The sequence below is a fragment of the Mytilus californianus genome, unplaced genomic scaffold, assembly GCF_021869535.1.
Source record: "Mytilus californianus isolate M0D057914Y unplaced genomic scaffold, xbMytCali1.0.p SCAF_7, whole genome shotgun sequence".
NCBI classification, from domain to species: domain Eukaryota; kingdom Metazoa; phylum Mollusca; class Bivalvia; order Mytilida; family Mytilidae; genus Mytilus; species Mytilus californianus.
Genome location: NW_026262723.1, coordinates 113,813,548 through 113,834,281, shown reverse-complemented (window position 1 = coordinate 113,834,281; position 20,734 = coordinate 113,813,548). Strand labels below are relative to the sequence as shown.

At 31.5% G+C, this 20,734-nt stretch overlaps 1 protein-coding gene across 5 annotated transcripts in view; it reads left to right on the top strand.

The window, feature by feature from the left end:
- Nucleotides 1-2,654: 2,654 nt before the first annotated feature.
- LOC127708152 (growth arrest-specific protein 6-like) overlaps nucleotides 2,655-20,734 on the top strand; it is a 28,510-nt gene continuing 10,430 nt past the window's right edge. Inside the window, exons 1-10 of one of the 5 annotated variants that reach the window (XR_007985174.1) lie at nucleotides 2,655-2,793; nucleotides 8,416-8,497; nucleotides 8,774-8,849; nucleotides 9,772-9,837; nucleotides 10,389-10,462; nucleotides 10,912-11,026; nucleotides 14,006-14,128; nucleotides 16,199-16,321; nucleotides 17,166-18,233; nucleotides 18,839-18,897. Coding sequence is in view for 2 of the 5 variants with exons in the window: in XM_052212992.1 (XP_052068952.1) it covers nucleotides 8,798-8,849; nucleotides 9,772-9,837; nucleotides 10,389-10,462; nucleotides 10,912-11,026; nucleotides 14,006-14,128; nucleotides 16,199-16,321; nucleotides 17,166-17,329 (717 nt within the window). In the remaining 3 variants the exon portion in view is untranslated. Of the gene's footprint in view, nucleotides 2,794-5,951; nucleotides 6,041-8,412; nucleotides 8,498-8,773; nucleotides 8,850-9,771; nucleotides 9,838-10,388; nucleotides 10,463-10,911; nucleotides 11,027-14,005; nucleotides 14,129-16,198; nucleotides 16,322-17,165; nucleotides 18,898-20,734 lie in introns of those variants that run through there. The other 4 variants (XR_007985173.1, XR_007985175.1, XM_052212992.1 and 1 more) reach the window with 4 other exon arrangements.

Below are 20,734 nucleotides of genomic sequence, written 5' to 3'. Positions count from 1 at the left end.
CATTTGCAGATCAGACAAATATTGTGGTACAGTGTTCACTTAGTCAAAATGTCATCATCGGGAATAGGACACAATCAATACATTTGCAGATGAGACAAATATTGTGGTACAGTGTTCACTTAGTCAAAATGTCACCATCGGGAATAGGACACAATCAATACATTTACAGATCAGACAAATATTGTGGTATAGTGTTCACTTAGTCAAAATGTCACCATCGGGAATATGACACAATCAATACATTTGCAGATCAGACAAATATTGTGGTATAGTGTTCACTTAGTCAAAATGTCACCATCGGGAATATGACACAATCAATACATTTGCAGATCAGACAAATATTGTGGCATAGTGATCATAGTCAAAATGTCACCATCGGACATATGACACAATCAATACATTTGCAGATCAGACAAATATTGTGGTATAGTGTTCACTTAGTCAAAATGTCACCATCGGGAATAGGACACAATCAATACATTTGCAGATCAGACAAATATTGTGGTACAGTGTTCACTTAGTCAAAATGTCACCATCGGGAATAGGACACAATCAATACATTTGCAGATCAGACAAATATTGTGGTATAGTGTTCACTTAGTCAAAATGTCACCATCGGGAATAGGACACAATCAAAACATTTGCAGATCAGACAAATATTATGGTACAGTGTTCACTTAGTCAAAATGTCATCATTGGGAATAGGACACAATCGGTTAATTTATTTATCAAACGAACATACTGGAATCTAACATATAAGACTGCGAAAACACGTCGCTTGTAAGTTGAGTCTACATTGGAGCAGCGTTCATATTACTGCTGACAAATGATGTGTTGACAATTCGAAAGTTTAAATCATCACGATCGTCGTAGATTGTAGCATGAAGGAGTCCATATGTGGCAATATCGACAAAAAGATCAAGATATCAACATGATGAACCTGAACTTCTAAATTTGGTAGTATCCTGAATCACAAGTTCATGGTATATATGAGATGTAATCACTCATTGAAATATGGGTTATTACGTGACAGAAAACACTTGTTGCTTTTTCTTTTTTCTTTGAGAAGGTTCTATATGAATTCTGCTTCATAACGATACAAAAGCAAATCGGTCAGTAGAGGTGCACAATTTTAAATACCTGTTAGAACACCGACTGCCTACTGAAATATGATATAAATAAAACGAATAAAAGAAAACGTTTTTGGTGTCCAGCTTTTTTATATCATTGTCGGTGTATTTTTGGTTTTAATCAGTGCAGATGTTCACAAAGTAAATGTTTTTATGATCTAAAAATAAGAAATTTGTATTTGCGTTTCCGCTATTATTTGTATAGAATATCTGTTTGATTAGGCGATGGTGTCGATATTTCAATTGAGCATGGGAAATTGTAGTGTGAAAAGTAGAAAAATCAAAGTTTTTGATACCAATGCAAAACTATAGATATTGTGATGGAAGATTTTTGAGTAGATATTTATTTAAGAATCCACATCTGATTGAATATACCTCATCACCACATTTCGGAAGGCCCATTTGACTTAAGAAATAATGGCAGTAAGAACATAACTTTAGAAAGATAGTTATCCGGAATTATGGCCTATGACGTTTTCTTTATAAGGATTTGTGTGAAGTTTGGACATCCTGAATAAAGATGGGAAATTTTTTACTCTGCAAGTAACAGTAAATGTTGCACAAGGACATCGTTTCATAAGTAAGCTGTGTCTTTAAATTCAATAAAATGAATAATCCTTGACAATTCGCACCACATGAAAAGCGAAGGTTTTTTTTAGAGTGGATTGATATTAGGACTACTGTTGTTTAATTTTTGGGTCACAGTTCTGTATACATTTCGTTATCACTGTTTTGATGATAGATATCGTTTTTGTTCAGTAAGAAAATATGTTCATCGTTTCCTCATTGCTTTTCAACTTTGTACCTCAATTGACCTTTTTATTTTCATTTTCATTCAAGCGTCACTGAAGAGTCTTTTGTTGACGAAACTCGCGTCATGGGTACACAATTTCAATCTACAATGAGTTAATTGATAGTTTTCTTTCTATAAATCTAAAATCTGACTTGATGTTTAAATAAAAAGTAAAAAGATTAATGCTAATTAATCACGACTCAAAGTTAAAATAATCATATCTTCTCATCAGTAAAATTCAAAAAATTTAAAAAGTGCCAAATCCAGCTAAGGCCATCTAAAAATGGAGGTAGACAAACTTTAATCTTTATGATGATTTTAGGGTTGTATTAACAGTAAACGGTCGTATCGTCGATATTTTATGTCAGCACAATACGCGGAAAATATCATAAGCAGACAAGTTATACCATTTTGGAATATAACTGTCAGTTGGAGTTACAGCTGCACTTTGATCGTTAAGTATCATATAGACTTTCAGGGTTTTATTATCTCCTGATACCAGCAATCTTTATGTATTATTTCTGCAGTTAAGCACTTTTTATGGACTTTAATATAAAACTACCTTATCAGTTTTCTGAGGGCTTCTTTTGGTTTCACAATTTAAACTCAAGAATGTTTAGGCATTATAATCCTTTTGTTTTGTGTTACTTCGTGTGTAAAGCAATTGTCTTCTAGCGAAAAAAAATAAAGTATCATTTCATTGTGATTAATTTCCTGATAATAATGTCTTAAATGGGTGACTGGTGTAACATTTATTTATTCATTTGAGTGTTATAAGCAAAATATAGACCAATGAATAGTCTTAAAGTATGATATAAGGAAATATATGACGGTTTCACCGAAATTACTACATAGATCATCATTAGAAAGGTAAGGTTCATTATAATGAAATACTAATATCAACAAATTTACAACGATTTTCCTTCATTTTCATATCGAAACAATCTTCAATGTTTACGTCCAACTTAGTTATCTTGATTTTAATATTTGGTGAAGATAAACTTTTTGAATTTTTATCAACTATCAAATTTTATGTTTCAATAGCTCATTTCGAATAACAAAATGTGCCTGTAAAAATATCATGAATACAGATACAGTGTATTTTTTTTAATACTAGTAATGAGCCATAGAAAACATATTTATCACTTATGTCCTGTTGTTTTACGACTGATTCAGTTTTTGGCGACCATCAGAACGTGTAGATATTTTTTAATCGACACAATTATATTGAAATAATCCAATTATGTAAAACAATATTCAAATCAATTAAATTATAGCATGATTAAATACAAAAAAAAAGTTTTTATCAGTCAAAGAGAAATTAGTGTGAAGGATTTTCCACTAATTTTACATTGTTTAAACATTTGTTTTCCTTGACATATATATATGTGGAATACCAGATATCTTTACAAGTTCCTCGATACATTGTTTATTAATTGTTTACATGGTTCCTCCTTTATAAGGTCAGATGATTATCAAACTGCCTGTTGACACGAATATTCTAGCGTCTTAATATTCACCTATTTGTCCCTCTCAAATATGTAGTTATTATTTTTCTATTGTTTCATTTAAACGTCTCATCTATGTAAATGAAAAACAATATTTTAAAAAACGGCTGGTCGAATTGTCCTTTTAATCTCTTTATTTTTTGTTCGAATCATTATTTGCGGATTTTATTCCATTTTGATACAATACCTTTTGAAAAGAACGAAATTTTATCCCCCAACGGATTGTGTCATTCATGCATGACTTTTCATCCGTGAGATGCATCTATTACCGTCTCGTGTCGATTATGTTTAATATTAGTCCATATAACAGTCACTCCGAATAAAGTGTTTCGTATGAATTATGGATACAAATATTTGATTTTGTTATTTGCCTAACTGTTGGACAGGTTAGGGTTAGGTAAATATAATGAAATAATATGGCCTTTTTCTTGCACCCTGTTCATGGAAGACAATAATTCAAAGATAACAAAGAAATGGAATGTAGATAGAGGAGTAATCTCCATTTAAAAAATTCACATAGAGCATTTAAATATTTTTTCTCAGCACATTATTATCGAAGTCATAGTTAGCTTTTGAGTCAAATTTACATTGAGTAGAGCATTAATTATATAAATGTTTCCTACCTATTGTAAATATAGCGATTTTGCGCCAGAATATGTAGACAGATCCGTATTTAGATTTTACTTGATCGTAATTAGATGGAAGACAAAACTTGGCATATTACATATAAGGAAATTAACAAAAAAAGTTTCAGTGATAAAACTTCATGTACTGAAAACCTTGCAAATAAAGACAACAGTAGTATACCGCTGTTCGAAATTCATAAATCGATTGAGAAAAAACAAATCCGGGTTACAAACTAAAACTGAGGGAAACACATCAAATATAAGAGGAGAACAAAGACACAACAGAAACACTAAAATGCAACACACACAGAAACGAACTATAAGATAACAATAGCCATATTCCTGTTTTGGTACAGGACATTTTAAGAAAAAATGGTGGGTTGAACCTGGCTTTGTGGCTAGCCAAACCTCCTGCTTTAATGGCAATGTTAAATATAACACTAAAATGACAACATTACACGACAGGACTACAATACAAATAAATGGAAGAACATACAGGACAGAGAAACACACAAATAAACAATACAATGGAACATTACGACAAGCTAATAGTTATCAAAGGTGCCAGGCCTAAAGATGAAGATCATTGATGACCCAAAATTCCAAAAAGTTGTGCCAAATACGGCTAGGTTATCTGCCTGGGATAAGAAAATATTTAGTATTTAGAATAATTCATATTTTTGCAAACAGTAAATTTATAAAATATAAAAATGACCATATAATTGATATACATGTTAACACCGAAGTGGTGACTAACAACAGAATATAAGCAAATACGTAAAACAACCTAGATCAGCACATAAAAACAGCACAGCCGAACAACGAAAAAGCGGTACAACATATATATATATATTTAATAAACACAGAATGTTAAATTATGCTATCATATAATGTTATGTATTATAGAATTCGAAACGTCAGTTATATATTGTCAAGATAAATAATTAAGAACAGTATTTTTCATATTTGATAAATCTGCTATTATGCGAATTGTACTATTTATATGGAAATGTCTGTACCAAGTCAGGAATATGATAGTTGTTTTCGATTCGTTTGATGTGTTTGAGCTTTTAATTTTGCCATTTGATCAATGACTTTCCGCTTTGAATTTTCCTTGGAGTTCGGTATTTTTGCTGTTTTACGTGTTTTTTTTATCTTTGTTTATATTATGCTACCTTCCGTAAAACTTTACAAAATCAAACAAACTTATGCGTTTTTTTGTATTGTGTCTATCAGTAAATGCACTTAGCCAATTATAACACACAATTTCCATTACATGTATTAAAGAAAAGTTAAATACATCACCATGATATTTTGGTGTGACATCTACAATTTATTAGCATTAGAAGACACCTGCGACGCCAAAGGTTCGTGACTGATTTCAATTAGTATATCTATTGTACATGTAAGTCGATATCTACAGTTTGCGTATTGTCATTTGGTGAAGTCACGCATTGAATTATGTGGGCAGTTTACTCTCCTTGCAATGACATTCTGTCTGAAACTTTTATTGCTTTTGAAAATGATTTTATACTATAGAACTTTTACCATGAACAGCTGGGCGGTTGTGAGAATGGAGCAGAAATCGCTTATCATTTTTAAAAACCTAATTTTGTATGTAGTTTTATGAGGGTGCAAGTTCGACACTTGTTTTTCACCTTAGCTTCTACTAAAAGGGCGAATACATTATAATGAGTATAATGGTTATGTCTATCAATAATTATTATTTCTTGTTCATTTGTCTGAGCCTTCAGTAATATCGGTGTTATATGTAGTAACCCATATGTCTGTCAGCATTCACCTATTATATGTAACTTCTCCAAAACATGAAATATTTCTTCCCGTCTAAAATATTCAGATTTACACCCTCTTTTTACTTTCTAACTAATGCCTTTTTTTTTAGAATATCGCGTTTACTTAATAAGGTGCAGTAAGCGGTGAATTGACAGTACAGCCTAAAGTTATAAATTACAAGTTACAAATGTATGTTTATTTATGCAAATTTAAACTTATCCCAAAACGTAAAGTGTTCTCATGAAAGAAGCGACACTCTCAAATGTATATAGTTTGTATTATCATGTAATTATATATGTGTTTATTCAACTTTTATGGTTGAGGCTCTGTATACTGCAGTTTAATGTTCATACTTCAGTGTATTCATTTTCATAGTACTTAGACATATAAGATATACCCGTAGTATGTTATGTGAACAGGATTTGTTTACGTACTCATATTTCATCTCCGCCATATAAACATATGCTTGATCATTTAAAGGCGCCAGTTGTTTAGACCAAGATATGAAGGAAACCTTCTAGTTTCGATAGTATCCCTCATCTCAAGTTCACTTGGATATATGAGATACAACCACGCACTGAAATGTCGATTCTTGAGTTACAGGACATCTATAATACATCTAAATCTGAAATTAAGGAACTTTACAAGACGTTGTTTTTTATTTTAATTTTTGAATAGGTTTTTTTATGAATTCTGATTCATATGAGTACATAAACAAGTTGGGCAGTATGGGTACGCAATAAGTACCAACTGGAATACAGACTGCCTGTTGAAATATCAATCCACCAAACTGAACATACATGTTGTCGATAAATAGTCGTGCCTTTTTGTGACATCATCTTTGGTGTATTTTTTGTTGGAACCAGAGGGGTTCCTCATACAGTTAGATTGTTCCCGAAGTAAAGAAAGTAAGTTACTTTGTTAGTGGTTATCATATGATGTTGTATCTCACTATATTTGTCATTTGGAGAACGAAGTGGTAATCATTATTATTAGATAGTTTGTGTTTTATCTATTTGAAATTTCACTAGACTCGAGGCTATTTAAAGGTTGACATATTATTAAACAAGAATCCACACGCTGAAATGTCTCGCCTGTTTTACTGACCATTGATTTTATATTGAAAGTCTTAAAGATAAAGGTTTTACTACAAGTATCACATAAACTTAACATGTTTAAAGATCCATGACAATTTGTTCAAGGTCAAATAAAAACTGTCACACAGAATATGTACACCTTACAATTATTCCATACACCAAATATAGTTGACCCATTGATTATGGTAACTGAAAAACAGACCAAAACACAAAAATTAATGTTAACCAATGAACCATGGAAATGAGGTCATGGTAAAATGATATTAGTTAGACAGACATGCACGCCTAACAATCATTTCATACACCAAATATAGTTGACAAATTAGTATTTGAAACACAGACCAAAACACAAAAACTTAACATTGACCAATGAACCATGAAAATGAGGTCAAGGTCAGATGACACCTGCTAGACAGACATTTACTGTTTGCAAAATTATAAATTATTCTAAATAATAAGGATGTTCTTGTCCCAGGCATAAAATCCTGTCCGTGTTAGGCGCAACTTTTTGGAAGTTTTGGTCCTCGGTGCTCTTCAGCTTTGTACTTGTTTTGGCTTTCAAACTTTTTTTATCTGAGCGTCACTGGTTGGTCTTGTGTGGAAGAGACGCACGTCTGGCGTATTGAATTTTAAGCCTAGTACCTTCTGCTAGCTATTATTCGTGTGTTTCTTTGTCCTATATGTTCTCCCATTTATTTGTATTGTGGTCCTGTAATGTGATATTGTCGTTTTGGTGTTGTGTTTGACGTTGCCATAAAAGCGGGAGGTTTGGCATGCCACAAAACCAGGTTCAACCCATCATTCCATAAACCAATATAGTAGACCTATTGCTTACAGTATTTGAAAAACAGACCAAAACACAAAATCTTAACATTGACCAATGAACCATGAAAATGAGGTCAAGGTCAGAAGACACCGGTTAGACAAACACCTAACAATCATTCCATAAACCAAATATAGTTGACCAATTGCCTACAGTACTTGAAAAACAGACCAAACCACAAAAAATTAATGTTAACCAATGAACCATGGAAATGAGGTCATAGTCAAATGATACTAGCTAGACAGACATGTACGCCTTACAATCATTTTATACACCAAATATAGTTGACATATTGCTATTAGTATTTGCAAAACAGACCAAAACACAAAAAACGTAACATTGACAAATGAACCACTAAAATGAGGTCAAAGTCAGATAAAACCTGCCAGTCTGACATGTACCCCTCTCAATCATTCCATACACCACATATAGTTGACCTGCTGCTTGTAGTATCTGAGAAACGGACATAACCTTGATCACTGATCCATGAATTGAAGTCGAGGTCAGGTCAACCCTGTCTGACCCTGTCTGACGGACATGTAGACGTTGCAAGGAACCCATATATCAAATATAGCTATCCTATTACTCATAATAAAATGAGAAAGTCACATGACAAAAAAACCGTTTTTTTCTTTTTCAAGCAGTCACTGAACCATGAAAATGAGGCCAAGGACAATTGGCATATGACAGACAGACACTTCATAACAGAAGGTATCGGTATTCAAGGTATGAAGCATCTAGGTCTTCTACCTTCTGAAATATAAAGCTTCATACAAATAGTTTACGCCGCCGCCGCCGGATAGTAATACCTATGTCTCGCATACTGCGACTTTCGTCGCAGGCGAGATAAAAACCCTGTGCATTGTTGAACTCTACATTTGTTTTATGCATTGTTGTTTCTTATTCATTATTGTATCACCCACATTTCCTTTTTATTCATAAATATCAAATGTACATTACAAATTATCACATTAAAACATTAAATACAAATTTTCGTTTTAGGTTGATAGCAACATAAATGCAAATATGGAATTTTGTTTATTAGTTATCCTGGCGACGGTTGTAAAAGATGCAAGCGGTAATATTGTTGCTTAAGATTATTTTTATCTTTTTAATTTGAAAGTTACTCAGTATATTCATGTAATTTTTAATTGTTTTACTTTAACATTTGTTAAAAGATAAAGCCGGTACTACATAAAAGTTTTGAAGACAAACAAAATAATGAGACTTTTTAAAAATATTTATCATGGTGAAGTAATGTAAAGAAAAAGGACGGCATAAAGTAAATTGATGACAATAATATAAAAATAATAATAATAATAATAATATTAATAATAATAATCATAATAATAATGATAATAATAATAATGATACTCATGATAATAATAATAATGATTTTCATGATAATAATAATAATAATGATACTCATGACAATAATAATAATAATGATACTCATGATAATAATAATAATGGTACTCATGATAATAATAACAAATGATACTCATGATAATAATAATAATAATAATGATACTCATGATAATAATAATAATAATAATGATACTCATGATAATAATAATAATGATACTTATGATAATAATAATCATGATACTCATGATAATAATAATAATAATGATACTCATGACAATAATAATAATAATGATACTCATGATAATAATAGTAATGATTCTCATGATAATAATAATAATAATGATACTCATGATAATAATGATAATATTAATAATGATACTCATGACAATAATAATAATGATACTCATGATAATAATAATAATGATACTCATGATAATAATAATAATGATACTCATGATAATAATGAAAATGATACTCATGATAATGATAATAATAATGATACTCATGACAATAATAGTATTGATACTCATGATAATAATAATAGCAATGATGGTAATAGTTAAGTAAATTAATAATAATAATAATAATAATAATAATAATAATAAAATGTAAAATCAGTTTTCTCGTTGTAGGACATGCCAATGATATGTTCATTGAAAAGACAGAAGCAATCTCATTCCTTTCTCGTCAAAAGCGCAGTAAGTCTTCCATATGTGAAAAATAGAGAAAGGAGTCATATTTGTTAAAAACTTGAAGGTGATATACCGAAGTCAAACTCTAGCACAAAATTGAGATTGATTCCAAGTGAGAAAAGGTGACGTACTTTGATATAGAAATCCTATCCATTATGCAATACATCCTATGACCTCAAGTTTTACCATGCATAAAGGACATAAATCAATAATGTAAGCTTATGCATTGTGAAGTAATAATTATACATAGGGTGTATTTCCAACATGCAAAGGAAACAGTTTACTTGCACCAGATATGCATATCGACTATAATTTTTCGAGGTGAAAAATCTAATGCAAATAAGAGCTGATCAATAAAGAGGACAAAAAATGAAGCTGAACCCGGTCAAGAAATCAAAGCAAATTGTAAGTGAAGTATCGAAACCTGAAACAAGTAATTCAGTCTGTGACAAGAAATGTGATATATAGTATGATTAAACACGTTCGTCTCATATTATGATCTCATTCGAAACCATGAAAATAAAATTTAAAAAGCAAACATTTACTTTTGAATTTAGGTCTAGTACATGAGTGTGACGAGGGATGTTCATTTGAAGAGGTTGATGAACTATTTGAAAACCATTCTAAAAACGTGAGTATTTTTTTGGCTTTTCAAACATTTAATTTTAATTGTACCCGTTGAAAGTCATTCCAGAAGTATGTGTCACGCGCACTACGACCAGGATCATACTTTTATATTATATACCCGAGGCTAAATACTCAGACGATATGATTACAATATACAACAGGTATGTCATTTATTCTTTTAACTTTTTGCTGTGCTATTTTTTAAATTCATCGACTTAAAAATGGCGTGTTACAAAAAAATCTAAATTATCAAAATGCGCATCTAGTTCAGTAAAATTGGTACCGTTAATAGGGTTAATGTTATTGCAGTATTGCAGTTTTGTCCTGTTTTATTATGATCCTTTACACAAAAATATTTGAAACAATTTTATAGTTAGCATAAGCTTATCTGGTTAATTTTAGTCACCTGAATTATAGAAACAGAAATAATATATAATATTATAATAATATCAGAGATTGTGGATGGTTTGGTACAAATGTAGACGTGTGACCTGTCCTTCTGGAACACTTTGTAGTAAAACAAACAATGATTTCTCACATATACACAGACTGAGGGTTCATTGCGAAGGTTAGTATATCATGCATATGTATACCAAATAAACTCATCATAGATACCAGGATTGAAATTTTATATTTGCGCCAGACGCGCGTTTCGTCTACATAAGACTCATCAGTGACGCTCGAATAAAAAAATGTTAAAAAGGCCAAATAAAGTACGAAGTTGAAGAGCACTGAGGACCAAAAATTCCTAAAAGTTTAGCCAAAAACAGCTAAGGTTATCTATTACTGAGGTAGAAAAGCCTAAGTATTTCCAAAATTTAAAGTTTTGTTAACAGTTAATTTATAATTATGAACATATCAATGATAACTCAAGTCAACACAGAATTGCTGACTACTATGCTGGTGATACCCTCGGGGAATTAATACTCAACCAGCAGTGGCATCGACCCAGTGGTTGTAAATAAACTCATCATAGATACCAGGATTGAAATTTTATATTTGCGCCAGACGCGCGTTTTGTCTACAAAAGACTCATCAGTGACGCTCGAATAAAAAAATGTTAAAAGGCCAAATAAAGTACGAAGTTGAAGAGCACTGAGGACCAAAAATTCCTAAAAGTTTAGCCAAATACAGCTAAGTTATCTTTTCCTAAGGTAGAAAAGCCTAAGTATTTCCAAAATTTAAAGTTTTGTTAACAGTTAGTTTATAATTATGAACATATCAATGATAACTCAAGTCAACACAGAATTGCTGACTACTATGTTGGTGAAACCCTCGGGGAATTAATACTCAACCAGCAGTGGCATCGACTCAGTGGTTGTAAATAAACTCATCATAGATACCAGGATTGAAATTTTATATTTGCGCCAGACGCGCGTTTCGTCTACATAAGACTCATCAGTGACGCTCGAATAAAAAAATGTTAAAAAGGCCAAATAAAGTACGAAGTTGAAGAGCACTGAGGACCAAAATTTCCTAAAAGTTTAGCCAAATACAGCTCAGGTTATCTATTCCTAAGGTAGAAAAGCCTAAGTATTTCCAAAATTTTAAGTTTTGTTAACAGTTAATTTATAATTATGAACATATCAATGATAACTCAAGTCAACACAGAATGGCTGACTACTATGCTGGTGATACCCTCGGGGAATTAATACTCAACCAGCAGTGACATCGACCCAGTGGTTGTAAATAAACTCATCATAGATACCAAGATTGAAATTTTATATTTGCGCCAGACGCGCGTTTCGTCTACAAAAGACTCATCAGTGACGCTCGAATCAAAAAAGTTAAAAAGGCCAAATAATATACGAAGTTGAAGGGCGATGACGACCAAAAATTCCTAAAAGTTTTGCCAAATACAGCTTAGGTTATCTATTCCTGAGGTAGATAAAGAAAGGCAACAGTAGTATACCGCTGTTCGAAACTCATAAATCGATAGAGATAAAAACAAATCCGGGTTACAAACTAAAACTGAGGGAAACGCATCAAATATAAGAGGAGATCTAGAACAACGACACAACAAAAACACAACATTAAAATGTAACACACACAGAAACGAACTATAATATAACAATGGCCATTTTCCTGACTTGGTACAGGACATTTTAAGAACAAAATGGTGGGTTGAACCTGGTTTTGTGGCATGCCAAACCTCCCGCTTTTATGGCAACGTCAAACTCAACAGCAAAACGACAACATCACATGACAGGACCACAATACAAATAAATGGGAGAACATATAGGACAAACAAAACACACGAATAATAACTAACAAAAGGTACTAGGCTTAAAATTCAATACGCCAGACGTGCGTCTCGTGCACACAAGACCAACCAGTGACGCTCAGATGAAAAAAGTTTGAAAGCCAAAACAAGTACAAAACTGAAGAGCACCGAGGACCAAAACTTCCAAAATGTTGCGCCTAACACGGCCAGGGTTTTCTGCCTGGGACAAGAACATCCTTATTATTTAGAATAATTTATAATTTTGCAAACAGTAAATTTTATAAAATGACTATATAATAGATATACATGATAAAACCGAAGTGGGGACTAACTACAGAATAAAAACGGATACATAACATAAAACAACTTAATCCAACACATAAAAATACACAGCCGAGTTAGCCAAAGCCTCAACGCACAAAGTGACGTCACATTTGAAATTCTAAAAAAACACACAAAGTGACGTCACATTTGAATTTGTAAAAATATTTCTCAAAAATAAGATAGGATTAGGATTGATTCAAGATTAGATTTGTAATACTGACATTACATTTATTAATAACAATGAAAATTACATTACTTATTAATATCAAATTGTGGTAGTAATTAGATAATTAATTGTATTATCTAGCTATGTCGGTGTTTCTTCTGAATCAAACTGTAAACCAAATATATCGTATAAATTTCATTGAACCAAACTAAAATCTAATAAATGAAGGGGGTGATTAATTATCTTTACCATAACACACGAATATAACAGAAAAGACGTTAAGACAAGTGATGTCCTGACTCCAAATAACCGAATTTTAATGAGTTAATTTGCTACGCTAGTGGTTGTTTTCATTATACACCCTTCTTAACAGGAATTTTTTTCAGGAAACTACTACAACATAGCTGTGAGATGGTACGAGGTTTCTGTACGGTTGATGTGTCTAAGTTACAGCCCATTACCGACATCTTTCGTGGTCTGAGATCTTTATCGGTTTTTTTTTCACTAGCATTGAGAGTTTGTATTTGTTGTATGAGTCTGAGTGTCCCTTTGACATCTCCCGTCTCTTATTTAGATACAATAATAGTCGTCTGATCTGACAACTGACCGATGGTGTTCTATTCCCGACTATGTCATCTTTACTGAAGGTGGATTCACATGGTGGATAATGCATGCATAGCAAGAGACCCCTACCCTGACGACACACCTAAATAGATAGGACTTTTATTATTGTCCCTTTGTATCTTTAACTTCTCATTGGAAAATGAAGTTATATTTTTTGGGTGTAAGGAGATCGGTTTGATATAATTCATTAACGAGTCTTATTTTTTCAGATAATAATGAATGCATTACAAGCAACCATGACTGTAACCATATATGTACAAACACCTATGGGTCATATGAGTGTTCATGTTACCATGGATACCAATTTCAACATGACAACAAAACTTGTTTAGGTAATATAATAGCTTAATGAATGTAATTATACATTTGTCATTAAAATTCAGTGCATTGACAATAACATCATTCATCAATAAAAATGAAAAACGACTATTCTTGTGGCATGACACATTTTCACCACTTTTGATATAACATCAATTCTAGTAAATGTAGAAAGTAATAAGCACAGTGCATCACATGTACTGTACCTATTACTCTATATATTTACTAAAAAGATTTTTACATCCAAATGATTTTGTCTCACAAACCCATGTCTTAAAGACCTGGTGGCTATAAATACTTTAAAAAGGTTATATCAACCATTTGTGTTGTTAACTGGTGACAATATCAAGTTTATAAAGTAAACAGACATGGAAGATCAGTGACTTTCATTAACAACATTCTTGATTTGGGACGAGCAAATACATAAATAACGGGATAAATCTAAGTTCAGTGATTGATGTTTTGACTAAGTAATTAATTGTTAGTGTTTAACACCACTTTCAGCACTCTTTGGAAGAAAAAGCCGTGGTGCACGGTAGGCATACAGTTAAGTGATAAGGTAAATAAGAACAATTTTAAATCAAAGTATTGCATGTTTATAATTGATCATTTTATTTTAAATTTCCTCATAGACTGATCGTTTAGTCTACTAATGTAAGGAAAATCGACACGTCTATATGTTGGCTTTTTTTACAGACTGTTATTTCATATTTCTGTAATTTTGATTTATTGCATAATTATGATTTGAAAATCATATAGCATTGACTTTCGTAAGGATTGAATGACCATGTTCAGCGATATCATAACGTTATTTTAGCCTAAACACGAAACAAATAAGAAGATAATTTATATAACTGGATATATATCGGTTATCATTGTTCAAAAGAGAGGCGAAAGTTATCAACGAAACAACCTTTCAATAGAATGTTTCAAAATCTTTTATGGTCAAGCACTGAACGTTGGAAATTAGTTGATGGGAAAGATTATAAAATGTTAAAACAGTATGTCTTCCTAAGTCTTTCGTATCTAGAATTGGATCTTGCATCTTGATGACTTGTTTATTTAGATACTTCGTTTTTCAACTGAATGGCTAAATTGTTATGGTACAGAAACTTTTCATAGTTACACAAATCATTTAAGAAAAACAAGGAAACACATATTTTGAAGATTATCCTTTTGGCGTGGCTCGGTACTTGTACATCCCACCATTTTTGCTTATGTGCTTTGTCTATATGCCATTTTGTTTGTCTTTGTTGGCATATTTGTTTGATTTTATAATGATTGAGATTATAACACAATGTTGACTGCTGTACCTCTATTTTTGACATTTTTACCTATTACGTCTGTTTGTTTTGTTCGCACATTGTTGTCAATATAAGGGAATTTTATGCGACTGTCATACAAGTGAGAGGTTTAGCTAGCTTTAAAACCAGATTTGATCCACCATTTTCTGCATAAGGAAATGCCTGTACCAAGTCAGGAATATGACAGTTATTTTCCATTCGTTTGATGTGTTTGAGCTTTTGATTTTGCCAATTGTTAAGGGACTTTCCGTTTTGAATTTTCCTTGGAGTTCGGCATTTTTGTTGTTTTACTTTTGACCATATTTTGTTAAAGTTCGCCAAATGCACGGCAATAAAAATTCCGCACAAATTCATTTCTATGACATATTAAATAACTTTGTTATGCACACCCGACAGGTCCTCCTTTACAGAAAGTGCAAATGGTTTGTATTCTTTGTGGTTTAATTGTACTGTATATTTTTGAAGGGGAAGCTACTAAAGTCCAGCTTGCTGACATGCTTGTTAAAAAGTTGATTCTATTTTTTTCCGTCCATCTCTTTTTTTTGTGTTTCGTTTAAAACACGTTTCAATTTTATTTTCAATTTAGTCCTGTTTGTACTCTTAAACATTTGAGTTTGAGCGTCCTGGTCAATAGGAAAATGGCCCATTCATCTGATAAAGGGAGATAATAATAGGAACCCAGACGACAATATACGAAGTATTAAAGACATAAAGGAATAATTAACTTTATTAATTCAGGATTCTGGCAGCACAACATTTGATATCTTTTATTTATTATAGATATAAACGAATGTGAGAGCAGCGCAGATGATTGCGACCAAACATGTATAAATCTCAATGGTTCATATGAATGTTCCTGTTATGATGGTTATCTGTTACACATAGATAACAAAACTTGTACGGGTAAGTATTAATGACAATTCCTCATTGAAGCGTATCTGATAAAGCGGAAAACAGTTGCTAATTTGTTACAAAAAAAATCAAAAGTTTATCTCTTAAACCTAAAACGGAACCAACTTGATTGTAAATTAAGTAACCTGAATACACCAATCTCGAGTTGTTTTTTTATGAAGGAGTAACACCGGTTGACCGGATGTCAATCGGCGTAAACGACGTCATCGAACAATCGGTTCTTACTGTGACGTAATAACAAAAGCATTCTGACAAGGAAATTTACTGGAAAGTGCACGAGTTCGAAAGTCCTCTATTAATCATGAAAGCAATTTTTGCAAGCTTATGTGTATAATTTTTTGTTTTTGACAAATAATTAGATTTTCGTATGAACAAAACAAAATAAAAAAAAAACAAAATCATATTGAAACAGTTAAATGAACAAGAAAATAAGGAATTTTATGCCAAAAGTCCAAATTCACTTTAAAATTGGCGAACAACTAACTGATTATCACGTGATATAGATTTTAATTGTGATGCCAAGTTATTTTCTACAGTTTAATATATTTTACGATAGGCTTCGAATGTACACTATTGGAAAAATTCAATTTCTTATATGTTGTTTAGTAGCACAAAAATACATCTTGATGACTTGTTTAGTTAGATACTTTTTTTGATGGTGCATAATTTCAACTGAATGACTACAATTGTCCATAACTTTTCATGCTTATACAAATCAAGTAAGAAAAACAAGGAAAATATCTTAACATTAACTCGGGTTGTTTCCCTATTAAATTATCTAAAGGGATATTTTGGTTTATCGTTTTTAAACTATTATCTGTTTTAAATTGAACAGATTACAACAGAGATCGCTACCGTTGTATAGGTAAGATGATAAAACTTTACTGGATAATACCTCTTCAATTAGGTTTGCAATATTCGTCTACAGATACCATCCTATATACAAAGAAAACCTCTTTTTCTGACGACTTAGTGGAAACAGAAGTGCTTTTCGTTTAGTTGTCATTTAATTGAAGCTATTCCAGACGTATGTCCACATTGCTATTCATATTTAAGAAATATATTATAAGTTGATGTAGAATTTTTATATGGAACAGCTGAGTTTATAATTCTAACGATCAGTCAAAATATTAAGATACACACATTTTGAAAACCATACTAAGCAGAAATTCGAAAGGAGAATACGTATTTTACAAAAAGGGGGAGAACATTCAAGGGGGCAATTAAAAATCCTTTATGCAAATGCAATGAAAAAAAATTGTTTCATATGAATTATATATTGTTTGTATTAATTAAATTTTGCTTGCAGGCTTATTACTCTAATTTGCTTTTCTTTTATATGTGTTTAATTCGCTTTCATGTATATACAAAGCTTTAAAATGAAAATAAATATATTTATATATGTGTCTTTTTAACAACAATGAATAAAAATAAATTGAGTAGAATGCAATTTCAAAAATTGAGTTATTTGCATATCCTTATTTACAGATATTAGTTATATTTGGGGTAATTTTCAACTTTTAAAAAAAATATATAATATACGACATATACACATAAGCTAAAACCATATTAAATATCTTTTAATAGTTGTCTGAATAATGTGTATGCCAAATGCATTTCGCTCACTATACACTTGTAATTCATCAAAGTTCGTATCACTCGTACAGCAATAACATTTTAAGAAATCAACAATCCTTCATGATTATATAACATTATTGGATTGTGTGTTAAAAAAAAAATGAAAATGAACGCATAAATCTTTTATATATTAAAGAAAATGTACCATTATTTGTCTTACTATCTTTACATGTTTTTTTTATTATATGCAAAACATCGTAATTAGAATTTTTTAAGTGAAGGGATCTACAAAATCAAAGACTGTCGGAAAAAAGAAATAAATGAGGTAAGAAATTTCCAACAATTTTTTACCCAAAAATAAAGAGGTGGTATGAAGGGAGATTTGGTTGCAAAATTATTCGATAGTACTCGAACAGTCAAAAGTATAAAGAAATATACAAAGCATTTAAGGGGAGTCAATACATTTTCAAGGATGATAACTGTTTATGCAATACTGAACGTACAATGTCCCATTGTAACTAGTTCAGTTTATGCTGACGTCTTAATATATGGTGTTTTTTTCAACATTTACAGAGGCTTCTTCGTATAACTTGAATCTCAATCAAATAAAAAGAGTAAAAAAATATTCCAATTTTTCCAGACTTGGGAACTTAGTCATTCTTCAGCAAAATTTTCAAAAGATAGATGGTATTTATTTTGTGTAGTCAACTCCTACTACACTGTTTTAAAACCATATCCCTGAAACTTGACAGGAATATTGTGTATATATTGAAATTGTACACCTGCTAATATGGAACTGTATGAGCATTTTTTTCTTTTTTCTAGACTTAGGAATTTAGTCATTTTCCAAATAACTAAAGAATAGTATTGAGGAATTTTGAAAGAGAATACAAATTATTGTGTTATCAACTCCTATTGTTTTCAATTCAGATCCCTGAAACTTCTCAGGAAGATTGCATATGTTTTGAAGTTGTGCACCTGCTATTATGGTAATTATTTAAGGATTATTTGTCATTTTTCAAGACTTGAGAACTTAATATTGTTTCAAACAGTAGTTCTTTTTTTGCAGTCAACATTTAGGTACAGTCTATGAAAGATTTTAAAACTTGAAAAACCGTCTTAATCTCGTGTCAATTTATCAAATTTGGAAAAAAGGATAACACCAAAAATACCGAACTCCAAGGAAAATTCAAAACGGAAAGTCCCTTAACAGTAGGCAAAATCAAAAGCTCAAACACATCAAACGAATGGAAAACAACTGTCATATTCCTGACTTGGTACAGGCATTTCCTTATGCAGAAAATGATGGATTAAACCTGGTTTTAAGAAGTTTATGTTTAATATAGAGATAGCCCCGAACAAAATTGCAATTTTGTTTTATAAAATCCTATGCAATCAAGCAAACTTAATTTTTTGATAAGAGTAAGAAAAAGGACATTATATTTTAATCCAATTTTAGTGAATCAAGTGTATTCCTAGAAACTGTTTGGGTTTGACTCAGAGGATAGTAGTCATGACTTTTGAACGATGCGGCCATATAAAGAGTAATACACTACATGGAATTTACGTAGCGTTTACATATACTTTTAATGCCACTACATATACAGTACAAAAAAATATCGCCAATCAGTACATTTCTTACCCAAACCTTTTCAGTACATATAATTATATGCATGTTTTCAGTAAAGTTGGAAAAAAGGTGTAAAATTTTATTCATTTTTCAGTACTGAAAATTTCAGTAATTTTTTAGTGCTGAAAATTTCAGTCATTTTTTCAGTTTTGAAAATTTTTCAGTACATAAATGGAGTTATGCAATGTTTTTGACGTAGATCAGGACATTTTATTTTCTTACGATTAGTTTCACTAGTTATCAAGTTGTTTTTTATAGCCTACCATGCGCTATGATTTTTCATTGTTGATGTTTGTAAAAAACGGAAAAAGAACAATGCAATGAAGACAGCCAAATTCATATAAGCAACAAATACAAAACCAAAATAAAGAGCACCATAACGGTTCTTCAATGTTTGACAGTCCACACCATACAATAAGCTCTGAATGGCTCCGACAAAAATATAAATTAAAGGAATACTATCCAGACGTACAGCACAATGTTAGAATACCGTTTAGTAAACTAAATATATAACTAACTATACAAAGACATATCTATGACCTGCACTCGTCCGACTTGGGACCGAGGTGCATATAAATGTGGCGGGTAAAACCGGTTTTGTCGACGCCTAACGTTAGACATTATGGTTATACCTAGTATCCTTGTTCTGTGGTTGATAGTTGGCAATCATACCACATCTCCTTGTTTTTATAATACAATTAAAACTATAGATTATATATGCAGTCGTCTACCTTAAAATTGTTGATGTATAAGTAACAATGCGGGGTCATAACTATTGATTAGTTACTTTTTTGGACCACTTAAATTGCAATGAAATCTGTAATGTAGTTCACATGTTTCTCCTATAGATAGAACACTTTTCTCTGATACCATGATAATTTGTTATGGTAATAATTTCAAAGTAATTTTAACGAAAGTGCACACATTTCAAGATCTCCTTATAACATAAATCTTCGGTTAGTTTATTCAATTTTAGGATATTACCCTTTATCTAAGCTGCTAAGTAAGACTTAGCTTAAACATATTCTATTGTTCTAAAGGACAAATGGATCAGACCCAATTTTTTACTTCCTACTTGGCTTTTTAGGCCCTTTTGGTCATATAGCTCTTCGACTGTTTCGGGTATTTTACATTCGTGGCTTTCAAATATTCGACTTTGAGCGTTCCTGATGAAGGTAAATCCAGAAAAACGCTTT